Genomic DNA, 23,103 nt, shown 5'->3' with positions numbered 1-23,103 from the left:
ACAACAGTATGGAGCAAAGGGACATTATCCGAAGGAGATTTGAGCTCTGGCTTGCTTTCTCCTTGGGGATGGAGTGCACAATCCCAAAGAATGTAAAGCAGCTCTACAGTCCTTTAATGAGCAGAGGCCCTTGTTGATCTCTGAGTTGAAGATGGAAGACCCATGATCTTGGTTTTGACCTTCCTGAGTATTCTTGATGACTGGAGCCAGGATGATCTTCACACTGCCACTGTTGTGGCCATGATGCACACAGCTGTATCAGATGCATCCAAAGCAACCTGCATGGATATTTTAGCTGTGGGTTGCACCTCTGGCATGATGATTTTAACTCTTTCCATAAACTAAGACAATTTGTTCCAGTGCAGATAATCATATTTTGCCAAACACACCTTGTCATTGGCAATGCACAGTTGGAGACTGTCAGAGTAGACTTTTTTGATGAACCGATCCAGTGTCTTAGGATTCTTTTCCCTGGGCGTTACGTTAGCAGCCCTTCCTCTTTGGATCCTTCCTGAACACCCATTATGACAAGAGAGCCCGGTGCTGCCTATGAATAAAAGTACTCAGAACTTTATAAACTTCAATTCTCATAGCACACCCTGTGAAGCAGGAATTTCCATTTTACGGAATGGAAAAAAATCACTCCACCTTTCCCCCCCACCCTGATATCATATGTAACAGAGGGCAGAGATAGGGAGGAAACTCATGTCACATGCTATGCTAGGTAAGGAGGTGGTCTAGAGCATATCTAGCTGTCATGCCATTCCTAGGCATAGCATGCATCCAAGACTTCATTAGATTGTTACTTTGAAGAAAGCTCAAGCAATCTCATTCTTACTACTTCCATAAGGAAAAAATTTAACAAAAACTACTTGTAAATATTTCATATTTAATGTATTTATTTTTAGCAACACTGTCCCATACAAAAGCAATAGAAACATTAACTGCTTTCAGCAGAATGTATGTACAAAGTTATCATTTACAACAGTTTTACATTAAAAACAGTGAATACAAATCAAGCACTTTCCCTAGATATATTGTTTATTTTTCTCTAAGTGTTAGATAAGTTATGTCTATCCATGACTATTTACAGGTACCAAATTTAGGCTACAGCTTCTTAATGCATCGCTGCCACACTTCAGTTTTGTTTTTTAAATGGGGTTTCCATATTAAACTTACATATTATGTCCTTTCCCACCATTACAAAATAAGCTTTTGCAGATGAAAGGAATTTACTTTAAATGAATCAGAAAAAGGAAAACCTTGTAATGTGGAAAAAGCACTTACACAAATATCTTTGCCAATTAAGGGAAATCAAAGTGAAAGTTAGAGGTTGGGTGATTCTTGAAACAAGGACAGAGCCCTCCCCACTTCTAGATCAATAGTTCAAGTATCTAGTCCAATAATGAGCTAAAGTTGTTACAGGTCATTGTAGCTACATGAAATAAAAATTTCAGTTTATCTGTTGAGAGGCCATGGATTCAGCTGGTATTGAATTTAAATTCCCCTCACCCTCTGTAGGCAGGCTTTGCAGGAGAGTTGGTTCACGCAGTAGCAGGGCAGCATGCAAAATCTCAAACCACACCTGCTTATCCTGTTCTGTGGATACATTGCTCTGTGGACTGCCAACAGAGCACTTAAGCAATAAACTCACATATGGGGAAATGAATGACAACCTGAAGTTTTACAGAACTAAGTTTGCTGAAGGATAGCAGTGTTGCCTTTGGCTGTTTCTTCTATGACTAGTTCCATCTTCTGAATAATTATAAAAAAGTAGTCTTGTAAAATCATCTGATATACATAAATTAGAAGTCAAACAGGAAGTCACACAACTTAAGTTCTATTCTTTACACAAATTTGGTCCAGAAAATACGTAGACAGACCACAAATTAAGGAACAGCCCTTTAACTTGCTTAAGCTTCTGCACTATTGACAGGTAGGGAACAACATCCAGTTTGAGTATACCAGGCGAACATTTCACAAACTTTTAAAAGAATGTTTTCCTTAGAACAGCCTGCACAGAGCACCACTTAGCTCACAGTACTGAAGTCTTTAAGTGGCTCATTCAAACATGCCTCCAAGTCAAATTCGCCTTCCACCCGATAGTCAACATGTCTAACCTTGGTGGGCGTGCCAGAAAAGGTATCCTAGAACAGAAAATTACATTAATGATTAAGAAATTAAGATCAGCATGCACCTCATCTATTTAATATTTCATCTTCATATTCCATTATTTCTGTATTTCATTTAGACCTTCCTATTTTCACTAAAGTATCATATGTGATGTATTAAAGGCAGATCCAAACCAATTTCAGTAACTTAGTCTTAGTGAATGCTTGAACATACACCACCTTTTAAAAGACTGCCCTTGGGATGTTGCATCTATGTATATGATTTATCACAAGTGTCTACTAAAGCTCTGTACAAACAGTACTATATCAGAAGCAGCAGAGTTGGAAGCAGTCTGTACAGAATGCTAGACCTTCTTGTACTGCTGTTTTTTGCTCAAGAGGTCACAACATTTTAGACTACTTCAGTCTTCTCCAAACTTTTGAAAGCTGAGTCCTCTTTAGGCCGAAGGCTATGATTTTGGCACAAGCATGGTTATTGAAAGTTAGACAGGATACAGGAAACAAACAATAAATCACAAAAGTGTACATAGGGCCAGTGTTAGGAGGTAGCAAGCAGGGCAACTGCCCACCACCCAGGGGCTGAATTAGTGGAATTTTGAGGAAGTTGTGAAGGCCTCATACAAAAAAACAAACAAACAAACAAAACAAACCACAGAATCTGCGACTGACTCATAGCCTTACGCCCCATTTCAATCTTCATGTGTTGTTAAAGGCATACCCAAAATGAGTGATCTCAGAAGATCATGCATTTCACGACATGTTCCCCTTTCTTACATACTTTGAAAAGTGAAATATTTAATGTTAACATTAAAAAATCATCAATGGCATCTGAGTTAGTACCCACTGAAGTATTATTTCAGGCTTTCTGCAAACTCAGGCATTGCTAGATTAGTTATACTTGAAAATATGACCAAGAGTTTTTTCACAACCATATAGCTAGTCTTTAAATGAAAACTCAGACCTTGACGAACAATTAAGTGGTTTGTTCACGCATCTCTGGCTAATCTGAGGGGAGGGGTGGGGCACAACCTCACACTTTAGGAAACAACTGTGAGAGCAGCAAAAAGTTGATTATTAATAGGTTTTTCAATTAATCACAGTTAACACATGTGACTAACACAAACCAAATTAACTAGATTGAAAAACTGTGGTTAATTGCAATTTTAACCACACTGTTAAATAATAGAACACCATATTAAATTTACTATAAATAGTTTTGGATGTTTTTCTACATTTTCAAATATATTTATTTCAATTACAACACAGAATACAAAGTGTACAGTGTTCACTTTATGTTAAATATTTGCACTGTAAAGAAGATAAACAAAAGAAATCGTATTTTTCAATTCACCTCATACAAATTCACTCAGTCCTACTTCTTGTTTAGCCATACACTAAGACAAACAAGTTTGTTTATATTTATGGGAGATAATGCTGCCCGCTTATTTAGAATGTTACCTGAAAGTGAGAACAAGTGTTCTCATGGCACTACTGTAGCTGGCATTGCAAAGTATTTAGATGCCAGATATGCTGAACATTCATATGCCCCTTCATGCTTCAACTTGTAAGCGCTAAAAATTTTTACATTGTTTTGTTTGAGTGCAGTTACACAAAAGAAATTCAACATTTTTAAAGTTGCACTTTCATGATAAAGAGATTGCTCTACAGTACTTTGAGGGCAACTGAAAAATACTATTTCTTTAATCTTTATTACATTGAAAATATTTGTAATAAAAATATAAAGTGAGCACTGTACACTTTGTATTTTGTGTTGTAATTGAAATCAATATATTTGAAAATGTAGAAAAACATCCAAAAATATTTATAATACATTTCAATTGGTGTTCTATTATTGTTTAACAGGGTGATTAAAACTGATTAATCACTACTTTTTAATCTTGCTATTAACTGTGCTTTAAATTATGACAGCCCTAATTATTCATCTGAAATACAGTTTAGTTGAATAATTATGGCAAAATATTACTTACATAATTGTCTTGAGAGCTTGCTTGAGATTCAGTAGAATTACTTCCTATGGATTCTGTCTCCATCTCCCCAAGATCAACTGGACTGCTATAAAATTAAAACGATTCAGAGATTTAGAGCAAGTTAAAATCTCCCAATGATGCAGTCTACTAAACTATGGTATAGTTTAAGGAAGTAGTGTGATTCCAACAGCTGTGTCACTTAAGGAAATCGCTGCATGCAACACTCAGATTCAATAAAAAAATCCTGCATTGCTTGCAATGAACTTGGTGCATCACTTTAGGAATTCATAACCTTGTGTGTTCTTTTCAATTCAGGAGGTCAATTTTTTGTAAGTTTAACTGTCTGAAATGACAACATGAATCTTACTAAAGAATGTCTCTCACAAGTCACATTAAAGATAAGCAAAGCTCTTTTAATCTAAAAATCCATTTGCTGATGCTAGAAACAACCAGCATGCTTTTACTATGTTTGGAGCAAGAGATCAAAGCAAGATTCTACCAATTAACATGGTGAGTTGCAGCTGTTCTTCTAGGAACCTGTCTAACCTTGGTGGGGGTGCCAGGAAAGGTATCACGCATTGGTGAGGGGATGATGATCAACTCTGAGGACCCTCAATATGCAGTAACAGAAACTAGTGAGAAAGCTTGTAGAAAACTGGGAAGAGGAGTGTTTTGCCAGCTGTCTCCAAGGAAGATGCAGCAAGAAAAAAAAAAAAACAAAAAAAAACCACTACACACCTGGTCCCCCTCAGCTCACAAAGTTTGGTGAATGAAGAGATCTCTTCTCCCTTCCCTTCTAGTAGCAGTCTTTATTTTTTTTTCCTATTTTTAGACACTCCCCTATTTCTTCAGTAGGCAGCTTTTTAAATGTTCCCACTGTTGCTACAAACAGTAGGAAAGCTAGCTTTGACTTCCCACTGGCATTTTACCTAGCGTCATCTAGCTCTGCTCAGAACTTGTTTAGACAGCATGGTAGTAAATTACTAGTACCTTGTTTATTCTAGCATTCCACTGTCACTACTGCTGATAGTCAGTTAACTTTTAGAGAAATAGATCTAGTGTAGACAAGGCCTTCAAAAGCAAAGCACAGGATGTTTTCCCCCCACAATCCAGAAACAGGTACCTTTGCCTCTGTGCCAGTTTCCCTTGGGAAATGAGGGTAATGATACTGACCTCCTTTATAAAGGATTTTGAAATCAATTGGGGGGGAAAGTGTGATATAAGAGCTAGATATTACTAAAGCAGGGTGCCCCATCTGCCAGATTGCAGATGTTTTAATCTCCAAGCCACATTCTCTTGATATCTACTACACAAAGACGACATGGGGTAGAAAATCCCTAATTTGATCTAAAAATAAATTAGTTAAGTAAAAAAGGGCTTTGGGATTTTCTTGAAGGCATGGTTCCCATTTCTGGAGAGGGCTTTGGGATTTTCTTGAAACCATGGTTCCCATTTCATTCTTCGGAAATGTCAGATGTTTCCTGGGCTCAGATAAATAAGTTTTGAAAAAAAGCTAAAAATGACTATGCGCTTAATCCTTAACTTCCTCCTGGGGGAGAAGAGATATCCCCTCTTCCCCCTCCCCGCACAAAATGCATCCTCCTCAAACCCAGCACATGGTCCCAGCAGCCCATTCTCCCAGGGATTATATTAGCTGGTAGCAGAAGAAAATGATCTTGTATCTTACACTGTGCTCCTGTACCAAAGGTTCAGGATTCAAAGCCTACCAACTGTGCATGATAGGGCTGTTACAATCAAGCACTTTAGTGAGGAAATGCCATAATGTAGACTGCAAAGGCATCCTTAATTCAGCTGCATTGTGTATGCATTATACTACTATCTTTAATTACATGATCACATACTATTTCCTCCACAGGATTCAGCCTCATACAGTGAACAGGATGGTGCTGAGGGAATTAATCAGGGTTGTGTAGTGAATGAGGCTGTCTGTAGGATCCCTGCCTCTTTCACTATAGAAGTAGGAGCATATATAGAGAACAAGGCAGGGGACTGCAGGAAGGGAAAAGGATGGCTTTGTGATTAAGGCAGGCAAATAGAATCATGGATCTGGAAGGAACCTCGAGAGGTCATCTAGTCCAGTGCCCTGCACTCAAGGCAGGACTAAGTACTATCTATTTCATCCCCGACAGGTGTTTGTCCAACCTGCTCTTAAAAATCCCCAGTGATGGAGATTCCACAACCTCCCTAGGCAATTTATTCCTGTGCTTAACCACTGACAGTTAGGAATTTTTTCCTAATGTCCAACCTAAACCTCCCTTGCTGCAATTTAAGCCCATTGCTTCTTGTCCTATCCTCAGAGGTTAAGAAAAAAACATTTTTCTCCCTCCTCCTTGTAACAACCTTTTACGTTCTTGAAAACTGTTATCAAGTCCCTTCTCAGTCTTCTCTTTTCCAGACTAAATGAACCCAATTTGTTCAATCTTCCCACATTGGTCATGTTTTCTAGACCTTTAATCATTTTTGTTGCTCTTCTCTGGACTTTCTCCAATTTGTCCACATCTTTCCTGAAATGTGGTGCCCAGAACTGGACACGATACTCCAGTTGAGGCCTAATCAGCGTGGAGTAGAGCGGAAGAATTACTTCTCGTGTCTTGCTTACAACACTCCTGCTAATACATCCCAGAATGACATTTGCTTTTTGTGCAACACTGTTACACTGTTGACTCATATTTAGCTTGTGATTCACTATGACCCCCAGATCCCTTTCCGCCGTACTCCTTCCTAGGCAGTCATTTTTCATTTTGTATGTGTACAACTGATTGTTCCTTCCTAAGTGGAGTACTTTGCATTTGTCCTTATTGAATTTCATCCTATTTACTTCAGACCATGTCTCCAGTTTGTCCAGATCATTTTGAATTTTAATCCTATCCTCCAAAGCATTTGCAACCCCTTCCAGCTTGGTATCGTCCACAGACTTTACAAGTGTACTCTCTATGGCATTATCTAAATTACTATACTATATTAAACAGAACTGGACCCAGAACCGATCCCCACGGGACCCCCCTTGTTATGCCCTTTCAGCATGACTGTGAACCACTGATAACTACTCTCTGGAAACGATTTTCCAACCAGTTATGCACCCACCTTATTGTAGCTCCATCTAGGTTGTGTTTCCCTAGTTTGTTTATGAGAAGTTCATGCGAGACAGTATCAAAAGCCATACTAAAGTCAAGATATACCACATTACCACTTCCCCCTCATCCACAATGCTTGCTACCCTGTCAAAGAAAGCTATCAGGTTGGTTGACATGATTTGTTCTTGACAAATCCATGCTAACTGTTACTTAAGTTACTTAATGATACTCACTAAGTGTGTTTGCAAATTGGTTTCTTAATTATTTGCTCCATTATCTTTCCAGGTACAGAAGTTAAGGTGACTGGTCTATAATTTCCCGGGTTGTCCTTATTTCCCTTTTTATAGATGGGCACTATATTTGCCCTTTTCCAGTCTTCTGGAATGTCTTCCATGACTTTTCAAAGATATCTGAGCCATTAGCAAGTATCTCCTCGAGCATTCTAGGATGCATTTCATCAGACCCTGGTGATTTGAAGACATTAACTTGTCTAAATAATTTTTAACTTGTTCTTTCCTTATTTTAGGCTCTGATCCACTCATTTTCACTGGCATTCACTATGTTGGTCGTCCAATCACCACCAACCTTCTTGTTGAAAAGCAAAACAAAGAAGTCAGTAAGGACCTCTTCCACATTATCTGTTATTGTTTCTTCCCCCCCCGCAATTAAGTATCAGGCCTACTCTGTCCTTGGTCTTCCTCTTGCTTCTAATGTATTTGTACAATGTTTTCTTGTTACCTTTTATGTTCCTAGCTAGTTTGATCTCATTTTGTGCCTGGGCTTTTTTAATGTTATCCCTATATACTTGTGTTATCTGTTTATAGTCATCCTTTAATGTGACTGAGTTTCCACTTTTTGTAGGACCTTTTTTTTTTTTTGAGTTTTAAATTATTGAAGATCTCCTGGTTTAGCCAGGGTGGTCTCTTGCCATACTTCCTTTCTTTCCTAGCCAGTGGGATAGTTTGCTCTTGTCCCCTTAATAATGTCTCTTTGATGCCTTGGGAGAGCTCAGTTCTATCCCCACCTCACCAAATCTTCCTATGTGAAGCTGAGCAAGTCACTTAAACCCAGATCTGGGGGACTATTAATTGTTTTGGGAACCCATAATTGAGTTCCAGGGCTTTTATTCATTTAAATTGTATGGTCCCTCACACCGTACTTCAGGTTTTTAACAGTCAGCAATTATAATTTTAATTGTCAGTTGTTTGGATCAAAAACATCTTCCTGCATTCTTTGCTACTTCCATCAGCTTGAGCAAAGCAAGCAAACGCTACTAATGATGGAAATTGCAATTTCTAATATATTTGGAAAAAAGTTGTTTATGCCTGAAAACTAAAGATTATTAAACTGATATCCCATTAGTATAATTTTGCACATTTGTCCTAATCATTTTATGTATTGTGTTCAATCTCTACAACTATTTATCTTACACACACTGATATTGTGGAGTTTAATTCCACAAAGTTTATTAGATTGTAATGAGCCAGCTCAATACAGAAAAGCACAAATCTGTCCCAAATAGAGATTAACTTTAAATTAACAAGCCTTTAACAAGTCAACCTTTGCCCTTTATGCTCCAGTCTTCCTGATGAAATCAGGAAGAAAAGCCTTTGTGTTTCATTCTCTTGGGTTAAGCTGTTTTATTCTTCTATTTGTATGGCTAAAGACTGCATAGAAAGTACACCTGAAACCACTAAAAATAGTGAGTTATATAATCTTCGGGACTACTGACCCACACTGCCAATATCCAACAGATTCAAATGAGCAGGAATCTAGGCACCATTTTAGTGTTGCCTTTAAAGTCTTCTTGCTATGTCTGAGGCAAACAGAGTAAGTGATAGCAGGATGCCATCTATACATGAGATGGTGTCAAGAACAGCACAAGGGGAACTACTCAGAGCAAAGAGTTCAATGGCTCCATGTCTAGTTGGCAGCCAGTGTCAAGTGGAGTGCCCCAGGGGTCGGTCCTGGGGCCGGTTTTGTTCAATATCTTCATAAATGATCTGGAGGATGGTGTGGATTGCACTCTCAGCAAATTTGCAGATGATACTAAACTGGGAGGAGTGGTAGATACGCTGGAGTGCAGGGATAGGATACAGAGGGACCTAGACAAATTGGAGGATTGGGCCAAAAGAAATCTGATGAGGTTCAATAAGGGTAAGTGCAGGGTCCTGCACTTAGGATGGAAGAACCCAATGCACAGCTACAGACTAGGGACCAAATGGCTAGGCAGCAGTTCTGCGGAAAAGGACCTAGCGGTGACAGTGGACGAGAAGCCGGATATGAGTCAGCAGCGTGCCCTTGTTGCCAAGAAGGCCAATGGCATTTTGGGATGTATAAGTAGGAGCATAGCGAGCAGATCGAGGGACGTGATCGTCCCCCTCTATTCGACATTGGTGAGGCCTCATCTGGAGTACTGTGTCCAGTTTTGGGCCCCACACTACTGGAAGGATGTGGATAAATTGGAGAGAGTCCAGCGAAGGGCAACAAAAATGATTAGGGGACTGGAACACATGATTTATGAGGAGAGGCTGAGGGAACTGGGATTGTTTAGTCTGCAGAAGAAAAGAATGAGGGGGGATTTGATAGCTGCTTTCAACTACCTGAGAGGTGGTTCCAGAGACGATGGTTCTAGACTATTCTCAGTGGTAGAAGAGGACAGGACAAGGAGTAATGGTCTCAAGTTGCAGTGGGGGAGGTTTAGGTTGGATATTAGGAAAAACTTTTTCACTAGGAGGGTGGGGAAACACTGGAATGCGTTACCTAGGGAGGTGGTAGAATCTCCTTCCTTAGAAGTTTTCAAGGTCAGGCTTGACAAAGCCCTGGCTGGGATGATTTAATTGGGGATTGGTCCTGCTTTGAGCAGGGGGTTGGACTAGATGACCTCCTGAGGTCCCTTCCAACCCTGATATTCTATGATTCGCACTGCCACAGCAAAACAGGGCAACAATGCCTAAATTGCTTTGTGTTATTCATACCAGTGATGCTCAGACTTCAGTGGTTCAGGACCCAAATTAGGGATCAACATTACCCAATACAGCCAGTAGAGTGAATTCATTGTTTCATTTACTATATATATATTTTCATATTTAAATGGAATGACAGGGGAAATATTTATTTATTTTATTCTCATAGCGAAATGACTGACCAAGTCATTATTTTATTAACTACTAGGGCTGTCAAATGATCAAAAAAATAATTATGAATAATTGCAATTAACATCACAGTTAGTTACACTAAAACAATTCTAGAATACCAACTGAACTTTATTATAAATATTTTTGGACGTTTTTCTACATTTTCAAATATATTGATTTAAATCACAACACAGAATACAAAGTGTACAGTGCTCACTATTTTTTGTTACAAATATTTGCACTGTAAAAATAGTATGTGGTGAACTGAAAAATACAAGTACTGTAGTGCAATCTCTTTATCATGAAAGTGCAACTTACAAATGTATTTTTTGTTACATACCTGCACTTAAAAACAAAACAGTGTAAAACTTTAGAGCCTACAAGTCCACTCAGTCCTACTTCTTGTTCAGCCAATCGCTCAGACAAACAAGTTTATTTACATTTACAGGATAGGATGCTGCCCGCTTATTTATTATGTCACCTGAAAGTGAGACTTTGCATTGGCATGGCACTTTAGTAGCCAGCATTGCAAGGTATTTATTTATGTGCCAGATATGCTAAACATTCGTATGCCCCTTCATGCTTCAGCCACCATTCCAGAAGACATGCTTCCATGCTGATGACACTCGTTAAAAAATAATGCATTAATTAAAATTTGTGACTGAACTACTTGGGTAAGAATTGTCTGTCTCTTGCTGTGTTTTACCTACATTCTGCCATATATTTCATGTTCTAGCAGTCTCAGATCATGACCCAGCACGTTTGATTTAAGAACACTTTCACTGCAGATTTGACAAAACACAAAGAAGGTGCCAATGTGAGATTTCTAAAGATAACTACAGCACTCAACCCAAGATTTAAGAATCTGAAGTGCCTTCCAAAATTTGAGAGGGATAAGATGTGGAACATGCTGTCAGAAGTTTTAGAAGAGCAACACTCCAATGTGGAAACTGCAGAATCCGAAACAAGAGAAAGTCAACCTTCTGTTGAAATGATGAAAATTAACGTGTATCACTCTGAGCTGCTTTGGATGGTTATCGAGCAGAACTCGTCATCATGGATGCATGTCCTCTGGAACGGTGGCCAAAGCATGAAGGGACATATGAATGTTTAGCATATCTGGTACGTAAATACCTTTCAACGCCAGCTACCAAAGTGCCATGCCAATGGCTGTTCTCACTTTCAGGTGACACTGTAAATAAGAAGCAGGCAGTATTATCTCCCATAAATGTAAACAAATTTGTTTGTCTTAGCAATTGGCTGAAAGGACTTGTAGTCTCTGAAGTTTTACATTGCATTCAAAAACAAAACAGTTGTGTAACAAAACAAAAAATCTACATTTGTAAGGTGCACTACAGTACTTGTATGCGGTATTTGAAAAAAACTTTTTTTACAGTGCAAATATTTGTAATAAAAATAAAGTGAGCACTGTACACTTTGTATTTTGTGTTGTAATTGAAATTATATTTGAAAATGTAAAATTAGAATGTATTAACTGATTAAACGGAAATTAATTTTTTGTAGTTAATCATGTGAATTAACTGTGATTAACTGACTAGCCTATCAACTACAATTGGTTAATAACATAGTAAAAGCCTCCTGATTAATTATTAAAATCACACATTTTAATATCATGTGCTGCAAAGAGCCACTTAAACAGAGGCTCCTGAGCTGCAAGTATTGCTGATTTATACCATTCTGAACATAAGATAGATAGATATAGTTTCTGCCAATTTTTGTTGTGCCAGAACAGTGCTTCAGATATGAAATAACGGTGACAGGGGGGCTTGTTTAATCTATTGACTAGAATGAACTTTAGGTTCTGACAGGCAGGGCCTTCAAGCATCCGATGAAGTGAGCTGTAGCTCACGAAAGCTCATGCTCAAATAAATTGGTTAGTCTCTAAGGTGCCACGAGTACTCCTTTTCTTTTTGCGAATACAGACTAACACGGCTGTTACTCTGAAGCCCTTAATAGTAACTTCTTGGGTTTACTAAGATATAGCACTAAAATTTGGCAAAAGGTAGCCTTAAGGACTTGGAACAGAAGTTATCCTTGATGACAATGGAAGCCACAGGCTTGCTAAATATGGAGAGCCAGGTGAGTCTTACATATTCCGACTAAAGGTGAACTGAATTGGAACTCAGCTAAAAATAGAAAAGTGTTTATACGGTGCGAACACTTAATACTGCTTTAATCACTTTGAAAAGCTGCAGATGAATTAAAATGTTCAATAGAGGACTCAGATGATAGCATAGTCATATTTTCTGAAGAAAAATATATTAGAAGAAAAAATTGTTTGTTTGATACATACATTGCTTGCAAGTCACTTCCTTCTTCAGCAGGAGGGTCCCAAGAATGCAAAGCAACCTTCCAGAGTCTGATCTGCTGGTCCCAGGACCTACGGCTATACTTCTTAAATTTATTTGGAGTTCTGGGATGGACCCCTGGTACTCGATGACACCTATTTATTTAGAAAATTGTCATGAAAATTCCACTATAGCTTTTCAAATAATCTTTAAAGTGACTAAATTTGTCTAACACTGGAAGCCTATTAAATCCCATTCTCAGAATATTTTGGGTTGGTTCTAAACCCAGGCAGGTATTTAAGACAGTTAAGCCTCTTGATTATTGTGCGGCTCAGGTTTCTCCCTCCTCCACCCCAGGAAGTTTGGTCTAGAAACAAATTTAATAAGTAATCAAATGTGAAGAACCAGACATGCACAATGTTTACATATTTATAGTACACCACTGAAACTTACCTTGGAACTTCTTTAATGTATCTGTCATATGCAATTGTGTTTTTTCCATAATTTATCTGTTTTTGCCTTCTCATCAGAACCACTTCATCTGTCTCAAGTTCTACTGCTACAGTGGATTCCTTTGAATCAGAACTAAAGAAAAATATATCTAGATTTGAATTGCATTATGATCTTGTGAGCACCAGAACACACAGCTGCAGCAATCCTCAGACCTGCTGCACTAATTCGGTTTATCTCTGAACTGTTCAGGATTTTGTTGAATTAGCATGTTACAAGGTGAACTTGTTAAAACAAATTACCTCAAGTTGATTATTTACAACAAGAAAATCATGGACATGCAAGGAGTTTAAAAGTAACGATTGCAGGATATTTTTTCCTTTGATCTCAAGAGATGAATTTACACTTACCTTCCAGAAGAGGACTTCCTTTCTCTTGCAAATTCATTTATCAAGAGCTTTCTTTTGTATCTAGAAAAGACAGTTTATTCAGTATAAATACTTGTTTAAAATATAAGAAAAATGTATGTTACTTTCATAAATTGTTTCCACTGCATAATTAATGTAACCTCTATTAATGTTCATCTTCACTGCAACATTGGCTGGCTGGCCTTGCCCACATGCTCAGGGTCTAACTGACCGCCGTATTTGGGGTTGGGAAGGAATTTTCACCAGGTCAGATAGGCAAAAAAACCCAGGTTCCCTGCCCTTCTCTGCAGCATGGGGCACGGGTCATTTGCAGGTTTAAAGTAGTGTAAATGGTGGATTCTCTGTAACTTGAAGTCTTTAAATCATAATTTGAAGACTTCAGTAAATCAACCAGAGGTTAGGAGTCTATTTCAGGAGTGGGTGGGTAAGGTTCTGTGGCCTTCAATGTGCAGGAGGTCAGACTAGAGGATGAGGATAGTGGGTTCCTTCTGACCTTAATCATCAGTGAAGTTCAAATCATAGGTGCACGGTAAGCATTTTTCCATCATGGAAATGGGTCCTTCATTTCTCTCTTGGAATCTGAAGATTCATCTTTCAAAACTCCACCTCAAGTCTTATCACAATAATTACCATGCAAACAGATGAGTAGTGGATGGAATGACATTCAAAGAGAGTCAGTCAATCTCACAGCAAGCCAATCCTGTATCTGCTAGACTGTTGGCAGATCAGTGATGTTGGTCACCTCCTTCAAAAGGACTACATCACATCACTTTTACAGTATTTCTAAGTCTAAGCTGGCCTGGGAACAGAAATCAGAACTTGTCCCTATATATGACAGCCATAAGTGATATTTCATTATTGTACTGCTGTAATACCGAAGGTAAAAAAGCAGCTATGACTAGAATCATAGAATATCAGGGTTGGAAGGGATCTCAGGAGGTCATCTAGTCCAATCCCCTGCTCAAAGCAGGACCAATCCCCAATTAAATCATCCCAGCCAGGGCTTTGTTAACCCTGACCTTAAAAACTTCTAAGGAAGAAGATTCTACCACCTCCCTAGGTAACGCATTCCAGTGTTTCCCCACCCTCCTAGTGAAAAAGTTTTTCCTAATATCCAACCTAAACCTCCCCCACTGCAACTTGAGACCATTACTCCTTGTCCTGTCCTCTTCTACCACTGAGAATAGTCTAGAACCATCGTCTCTGGAACCACCTCTCAGGTAGTTGAAAGCAGCTATCAAATCGCCCCTCATTCTTCTCTTCTGCAGACTAAACAATCCCAGCTCCCTCAGCCTCTCCTCATAAGTCATGTGTTCCAGTCCCCTAATCATTTTTGTTGCCCTTCGCTGGACTCTCTCCAATTTATCCACATCCTTCTTGTAGTGTGGGGCCCAAAACTGGACACAGTACTCCAGATGAGGCCTCACCAATGTCGAATAGAGGGGAACGATCACGTCCCTCGATCTGCTGGCAATGCCCCTACTTATACATCCCAAAATGCCATTGGCCTTCTTGGCAACAAGGGCACACTGCTGACTCATATCCAGCTTCTCGTCCACTGTCACCCCTAGGTCCTTTTCCGCAGAACTGCTGCCTAGCCATTCGATCCCTAGTCTGTAGCTGTGCATTGGGTTCTTCCGTCCTAAGTGCAGGACCCTGGACTTATCCTTATTGAACCTCATCAGATTTCTTTTGGCCCAATCCTCTCTACAAGAACAGGTCTTCTTTGCAACTCCAATCATATATAACCTATGGTACCTTGCAATTTCTTTATTAACATTGGTCCTCATTTCATCTTCTTCAACTACAGATCCCCAGTCTGAACATCTTGAAAAGGGCCCAGGACCTTCTGGTGTTGTAAAACTGAAAAACAAAATCTCTGCATGAAAACTGGAATGTTATCCCAATTCCCCCACCTAATTAATCTCTAATTTGGTAGCTAATTAAAAGTATTTTCAATAGAACTGCTTACTCATTGTATTCCTTATGTGTATCCAATCATATATACATGCACTAATAAAAAAGTTTCAGGCTAGTTACCATTGCAGAGCTTGTACAGCTTGTGACACTGGATAACCAGGTCATGCTGGAGCATATTCAGGTCAATTCACTTGTGTACAGCAAAGTAATGGTTAGATATAAGCATGTATTCAGATTTTTAAACTTCATGAAAACTAGTGGAACGTTACTGGTACTGTTTTCATTTATCTATTCCTGTCATAATGTACGTAGTAGCAAACATTTACACAGTAAATACCCTGATAAATAAATTACCCATCAAGGAAATTTTGTAAAATGCTAAAGAAGGACTTAAGGACTTTAACAGAAAATGCTAATTTCAAAGTGAGTGGCCATTATGCATATGGTGGGAGGTCAAAAGTCTATGTCCATTTCTCACACCTCGTCTTCAAGGGAAAAGCTCAGGTGATAGACTGTCAGCTTGCTTTTGTGTAAAGGAGCTATAAATATGGATTCAAGAAATGAGCCATCATCTCTGGAACGTTTGGATTCTAACAGGGCAGAATAACTGAATGAGAAGAGGGAGATACCCGGAATTAATCTGGGTAGCCCCGAAAGGCTTTTGGGAAACTAGAAGTTTATTACATCACTGTCACCACTGGAGTTACAAACTGATTTACCTGTTATATTTTACCTGCTTTAACCTCTCAATAACTCTTTTTTCTTAAGCTAATAAACCTATAGTTAGTTTACTACAGAACTGGCTGCCAGCATCGTCTTTGGTCTAAGATCTGGAATATCAACAGATCTGGTGTAAATGGGCTCTTGGGACTGGGAGAAACCGGATCTGGTGTGATTTTAGGTTTTAATAACCTTTTATCACAATGTTCAGTTTGTCTGGATGGCAAGATAGACTGGAGAGGCTAAAGACTGACTCCATGGCAAGACTGGTACAGTGATCCAGGTGTCCATCCTGAGGTAGGCACTCGCTATAGACAGTGTGACAGCTAAGGGGGAAAGATTTGTATTCTGTTATGTTTTTGGCATCAACAAATTGCAGAGCTGATAATGGGACCATGCAAGTGTAATTTAAGGCAATGGGGATGCACAGGTGAGAGAATCTGGCCTGCCAACAGACAAGGCACAAACAAAGCTTGACTTTCAACTGCTAAATTGAGTTTGCAGGGTCATAGGATAAGAAACTTCTTCCTTGTAAATGGAGCACATTCTGAAGCCTTGAAACAGAAGTGGGACACAAACACTGAACTCAATGACAATTCACTTTTCAAAATACCACATTTCAGTAGGTAGATTCTCATTTATAATGCCGGCCTCTGCAGTTAAACAAAAACTACAGATTTTAAGGTAGGGAAGGAAAAAAATAGCATACTTTATATTACATTAAAAACCACTACAAGCAGCAGATCTGACATTTTGCCTAAACTCTGAGTATATTTCTGGTTACTGCAACTAGGAGGCTGAATAGTCTATCTTTCCTCTAATATGGTGTCCAAAGTTGTGCACAAGACTCCAGGAGTGGTCTGCGGTAAAAATCAGAGATGGGAAAAGTTCTTTTAGGCAATCTAGTTCATCACTCTGCTGATGCAAGACTACTTCTTAGAGCACTAGTTCTCACTGTGGCCCTGGGGAGGTAGGGGGATCACAATTTTTTTATTTTTTTTTTAAATTCACAGCAGGTCCAGGTTTAGTTAATGAGACCAGGATCCATCTCCCCACACTGATAACCCCACTGGAGAAGGAGACCCACACACACCTGCTTGTGTCCCAAGCAATAGTGGCCACTATGCTGGGGTGTGTGGACCCACTCAGTTCCTCACCAGATAGCACTGTGGTGTCTCCCCAGGGCCTGCGTGGGTCACTCTGGGGTTGGCTAGGTCAGGACTTCTAATGGCCACCTTGTCACTACCACCCCCCCTCCCATCCTTGCCAGCCAGCAAGCTGCAGCAGCAGCCGCCGCCGCCTGGATGTTGGCCACTGGTGAAAGACGCTCCCCCTACCCTCTAGAATAGGACCAGCCTGCCACCTCTCCCCCACTGCCCCACTAACCTCTCCACCAACGGATGGGTCCTCAGTGGGGAGGCAAAAGCAGGAATGCCTGCTTCCACCACCCAGCCGTTGGAAAAAATGGGCTAATTTCACAATTCCTGTGCAGCAAAAAAAAAAAAAAAAAAAAAAAAAAAAAATCAATGATTTAAAAACCCAGATTTTTTTATTTAAATCAGATTTTTTTGATAAAATGCTTTTTGAGGAAAAAAGCAATCTAAAGATAGTTTTAATTAAGATACACTATAGCTCAAAGATATCTCATCATGGAATAGGGATTATAAATTCTAATTCTATAGTATGAGACAATATATTCAGGTAATGTTTAAGAAAAGTTTTGTAAATGACTTCCAAAAATTAATGGATTAGGGACCCAATTATATGGGGTTCCACAGGCTTCTGTATAGATTATTTAGGTTAATCTCTCTATTTACCTAATGGGACTCAGTACTCAGTCTAGAAGATACCATCAGAAATGCTTAATTTTGCAGTTCTCAAACTGTGGATGTGTGTCTTCAGAGGTAACATGCTTGTTAACAGCAAAAATGTTTTCAAATAAATAGAGAGGTGAGAAATAACAGACCTCAACTCTATTGTCCCTCTGTAAATATGTGTACACAGAGTCAATCCCTTACCTCTCTCTAAAAGTGCAAAGTTTCAAAAAGTTCAATGAATAGAAGATTGTTGGGTGCAGAATAGACTTGGACAATGAGAAGAAGTCTGGAGATAAATGTGAGAAGCGAGGGACATAGGCTTTTTTTTGTTAAAATATTATACGTTTGCTGTTGAAGAAAAAAATCCAGAATACTTAACAGTTGTTGTTTTAGTTAAATAAAACAAATTGAAATGTCTGTCTGGTGATGTTCTCCTCCTAATACAGCACAGCAAGAAAAGCCTCATAATATTCATGATTAATCTGTTGAACCGGAGATAGTTCACCTTCCAGTGACTTCATAAATATCTGATTCAATTACCTTTGTTAAATGAAATAACCAAACAATCATTCATTTTCTGATATAGCTGTAAAACTAATCTGAAAAGTTTTCAAAATAAATCACTGTTTAAAAATGTATAGTCTGTACCTTCTAAAGATGAAACCTACATCTATCTCTGAGTTGTGAAGAGTGTGTGTTAAGGTTATAACCATGAAGAATGCACTTTTATGTAGAAAACCATGATTAAATCGAGTCTTCCTGACCAGTGATTTAAACCAAATCCACCCTGCCATGCAGTCTGTGAAACCACAATTTTCACAGGGCCCTATCGGTAGGCAATTGGCAGTCTGCAGAGTACTTCTCCGTGACGTACAGAAGTAGTTTCAGGACTTTTCTAATCTTTCCAGGGGCTTTTCCAGGCATCTGAATTTATACCAATACAACCATGCTTGGTGTGTGTATCATGCATATTGGATTTTTTTTTTTTTTTTTTTAATATTTTTAGTCACAGAATCGTAGGACTGGAAGGGACCTCGAGAGGTCATCTAGTCCAGTCCCTTGCACTGATGGCAGGACTAATTATCTAGACCATCCCTGACAGGTGTTTGGAGATTTTTGAGAACAGGTTAGACAATGATAGAGATTCCACAACCTCCCTAGGCAATTTATTCCAGTGCTTAACCACGCTGACAGTTAGGAATTTTTTTTCTAATGCCCAACCTTAACTGCCCTTTTTGCAATTTAAGCCCAGTGCTTCTTGTCATATCCTCAGAGGTTAAGGAGAACAGTTTTCTTCCCTCCACAAGAGCATTCTTTAATTGACTGTGTCGATTCAACTACACAGATTACAAAAAAAATAAAATAACGGAGGATGTAATTTACCTGTCACAGAAAGGCAATATCAACAAAGTGCATTTTCCCCACCTTTGTTTACTTAATGCTTGCTTTTTCATGTAAGTGAGCTCTAGAGCTGCCGCAGCTCACAAAACTGCATCACGATATGAAACTTTGGATCTATGGCATTACAGTATGTTGTCCAGTGCTCTGTCCAGACCAATCTTAAATACTTTAATCAATGAAGCCACAATCTCCCTTTTGACGATTGTAAAACCTAACATACCTCACCATGAGAGCATGTTTTCCAATATGCAGCTCAAATTTACCTTTTCTAATTTTATCCCAATGTTCCTACTTATCAGACCTATTTTGCTGCTCAACGGACGTTTCCCATCCTGGTGGATGAGGGCAAAAAGTAGCAGCATGAACAGGGAACAATGTATGACCTCAAATTGATCCCCTGCATGCATTCTTCCAAAGCTAAAAGTAGCTCCTTGGAAAGCGATCCACACTGCTTCCCTGCTCCTGCAGTAGCCCTAAAGCATCCAGTCCTGGGAACTGCTCCCATGAGCTTTAACTCATGCCACTCCCTCAAGTCCCTCTTCTCTGCTCACTCATCTCAACCATAAGGTCACATGATGCAGATAATTTAGCTTTGAGAGTCTGTGCAAGATGAGCAGATTCAGGCCTTCCAGCGATCAGGGGTGCCGTTAACAAAAAACAGGGCAGAAAAGAACAACCCAGCTATTTATTCATCACAGGAAGTAGCTCCAAGATAAAAAGGTACAAAGTCACTAAGCAATGTTTTTCACTCCTTGGTTTTTACACCCTACTAGTACTTTAATCCCTGTCTCTCTCTCCCCATGCTCTCCCCCCCAGGTTACTAGATAGTGATATATCACAGGAGGGTTGGAAAGTGAAAATATACTGGTCAGTTTCACTGTTTCTCATGCACAGGAAGCACAAGCCTGTTTCAGCTGCATACTCTATGAACAAATCCTTTATTAAACATACCTATCCAACCTGTTGTCAGAGGGTCCATACTTGTTTTCATCATCAAAAACGGACGAATCTGCATCATTCTGTTTTCTGCGTTTCCCATCTGCTCCACGTTTCCTTCCTTGAGACCAACGAGCTGGGTGTTGTGGGCTGCTGGGAAATAGGTCAGTCTTTAAAAAGTGAAACTTACATGCTGGCTTTGTAACCTTTTACAGCCACAATGCAACAAAGATTGCAATAATAAGCATACAGGCACCACTTTTACCTTGAACGCAACACCCAGCAGTTCCCTATTTTGTCCCTGAAAGGCTTCTCAACTCGAATCTGCACAGGAACTGCTGTCTTCCTGGAAGGGGATCTAAAAACCTGGGTGTCCCCTCTCTCAAATCTGCATCCCCTCCCCCACTTTTCCCGTACCGGGAGCCTATGCCAAGACCATGTGTTTCTTCGCCCCCTGCCCGACCCTTCCTTCACTTCAAGCGAGCCCGCAGGATACCCGCCCCGACTCCGGGTGGCGCTTCTCTTCATGAGACGTGACACCCCCCGGCCCGCTTTCACCAGCCCGGGGAAATGCCCCGGCTCTGGGCGCCCTCGGCCGCCCGGGTTCGAGGGAGGAGTCACACCAAGCCCGGTCTGTGGACGAGCCCAGGGGCTGCCCCCGAAAACGGAGGCGGGCGGGCGGGCTCGGGGTCACCCGGCCGCGCTGCCTCTCGGCGGGAAACTTCCCCGCCGCTCTGGGGGGGGGGGGAACGGCTCCCCCGCGACGCTGCCGCCGCGGGCAGCGGCGGGACCGGAGACACCTGCCCCCGCCACCGCCCACCTGCTCTCGCCGCCGCCGCCGTGGGGGCTCCTCTGGCGGAAGGACATGGCGCGCTGGAGGCTCGGGGCAGCGCTGGGGCCACAGCCGGTATGCGCGATGACGGGCCGGGGGGGGGGGGGGGGGTCGCAGCCTCCTCAAGTCACCCCGCTCGCGCCTCCCGCCGGCACAGACTGACCGGGGAGCTGCGCTCCCGCGCGACACACGCCCCTCGCCCGCCTCCTATTAGAGCGCATGCGCTGGCGGCCAGGGCCCGACCATCGAGGAGAGGGGCGTGAGTTTGTGACGAGAAAGAACCTGCTGTCTCAAGCCGGGAGAGCCCCCTCCCCCCTTCAGCCCGGGAAGTGATCCTGCCCTATCAGCGCCCGAGGGGAACATGGAGGTTCGGAACGGGCGCAAGTCCTCGCACGGGGGGGCGGGCATGTTTCTCTACCCCCCCCCCGCCATGAGTGCCCTTGTGGGCTCGTCCTGCAGCTGGCGCCGCGCGCCCGCTCCCTCCTTCCTCTCTGAGGGGCTCCGCGCCCAGGGGCGTGTTGGCGGGAGAATCTGAACCCAGCAGCGGCAGCGCGGAGGGGGTGGTACTGTTGCAGCCCGTGGCGTGGCGGCTGTACATCGCCCGCCGTGCATTCGGGGGTATTGCGTCACGGGGCTCGTGCTACAGCATTTCCTTGCACCCTGCGCGCCGGTCCTGCGTGATACGGCAGAGCGCGCTGTCCATTGTTCTCTTCGGGTGCCTTGGGTGCCACTGCGTTGCCTTGCTGGGGTTTCGTCATACCACCATGGGTCTCACTGAAACCTATTTTAAAACCCTCCCAGTTCTGCACTGGCCCATCACTTTCTCACCACCAATCTGGTGTTTTTCTAAGGGACCATGTAGTCGCCTTGTTCAGCAGTCCCAAGAGCATTCTGCTCCTTCCTCTGCTTACACAGGTCTCGCACACAACACCCTGTCCGCTGTCTGAATAGCGAGACGAGGAGAATTACACCCCATGGTGTACTCTGAGATACATGCGGTATTTTCTTCTGCTTCTGTAGTGTTGGGAGTGGCACGTTGATGTGTCTATTAAAAGCTAGAAACACTGCCTATGGAAAGTTAGGTGCTCTTTTTGCATGTTTAGCAGTATGGCCAAGATTTGTCATAGCGTCAAAATGGCATAAGGCTAGATTCGTGCTATCTGAACAGCTTCTATAAGATTTGTTTGATATCCTAATAAAGAGCCTTTATTTGATAGTTAGACTGACCTAAAATGGACAAATATTAACTAACTAGTAATATGACTGGAAAGTCTCTTTTTAAGTTACGTTTACTTGTACAGTTCAGGTTGCACTGATTATACATACTCTGATTGTAAATCTGTTTCTTTTTCAGTGCAAAAATCCCAGGAGTCAAAATTAGTCTTTCAAGATTGGATCTGCTGATTCTCTACAATGTATGACTGAAGTCCTTGTTCTTTAATATTTCTTCTATACACAAAGATAGACTAGATATTTTCAAATATTAAATTAGCACTTTTAAAAACAATTAAAATCTACCTATTTGGCAGTCAACTGGAAACCTGTTCCTTAAAGGCCTGATGCAAAAACCACTGGCGTTCTTGGGAGTCTTTCCACTGACATAACTGGTCTCTGGAGGCCAGGGGCCCTAAATCTCATTGTTAGAGTGTTTTGGGCTTTGCTGAAACACACCTAAGCTCTAAAACTGATGCATTACCTGTAATATCAGAAAATACTAACTCAGCACCATATTTTTAGTGGGCTGTAATATTAACATCCTGTATTATGCACTGAGAAAGGACTGTCCGCTTTTTATGGATATAAAGTTATATGATGGAGTAGAACAACTAAGTACAAGAAGCAGTGAGAGGCAAAAAGGCATTCTTTAAAAACAGGAAGTTAAATCCTATTGAGAAAAATAGAAAGGAGCATAAATTCTGGCAAATGAATGTGTAAAAA

The 23,103-nt window shown here is 40.9% G+C and overlaps 1 protein-coding gene across 4 annotated transcripts; it reads right to left on the bottom strand.

Annotated features, from left to right (window-relative positions):
- Window positions 1-881: 881 nt before the first annotated feature.
- SLBP (stem-loop histone mRNA binding protein) lies at window positions 882-21,375 on the bottom strand. 4 transcript variants are annotated; one of them, XM_048849124.2, is made up of 8 exons: window positions 21,154-21,375; window positions 20,349-20,486; window positions 15,298-15,402; window positions 13,522-13,581; window positions 13,115-13,246; window positions 12,667-12,816; window positions 4,121-4,205; window positions 882-2,147 (listed from the first exon to the last, which is right to left on the bottom strand). In XM_048849124.2, the coding sequence occupies exons 1-8, from the start codon at window positions 21,198-21,200 to the stop codon at window positions 2,031-2,033; spliced, it is 834 nt and encodes a 277-aa protein (XP_048705081.1). In that variant the 5' UTR covers window positions 21,201-21,375; the 3' UTR covers window positions 882-2,030. The 4 variants fall into 4 exon arrangements, with proteins under 4 accessions (XP_048705081.1, XP_048705082.1, XP_048705083.1 ...); XM_048849125.2 differs by having other exon boundaries at window positions 20,349-20,483; window positions 21,154-21,374; XM_048849126.2 differs by lacking the exon at window positions 21,154-21,375 and adding an exon at window positions 20,599-21,015.
- Between the last annotated feature and the right edge of the window lie 1,728 nt (window positions 21,376-23,103).

Source organism: Caretta caretta, chromosome 4, assembly GCF_965140235.1.
Source record: "Caretta caretta isolate rCarCar2 chromosome 4, rCarCar1.hap1, whole genome shotgun sequence".
NCBI classification, from domain to species: domain Eukaryota; kingdom Metazoa; phylum Chordata; order Testudines; family Cheloniidae; genus Caretta; species Caretta caretta.
The sequence above is the reverse complement of the archived record's forward strand: the minus strand, read 5'-3'. Positions and strand labels throughout refer to the sequence as shown.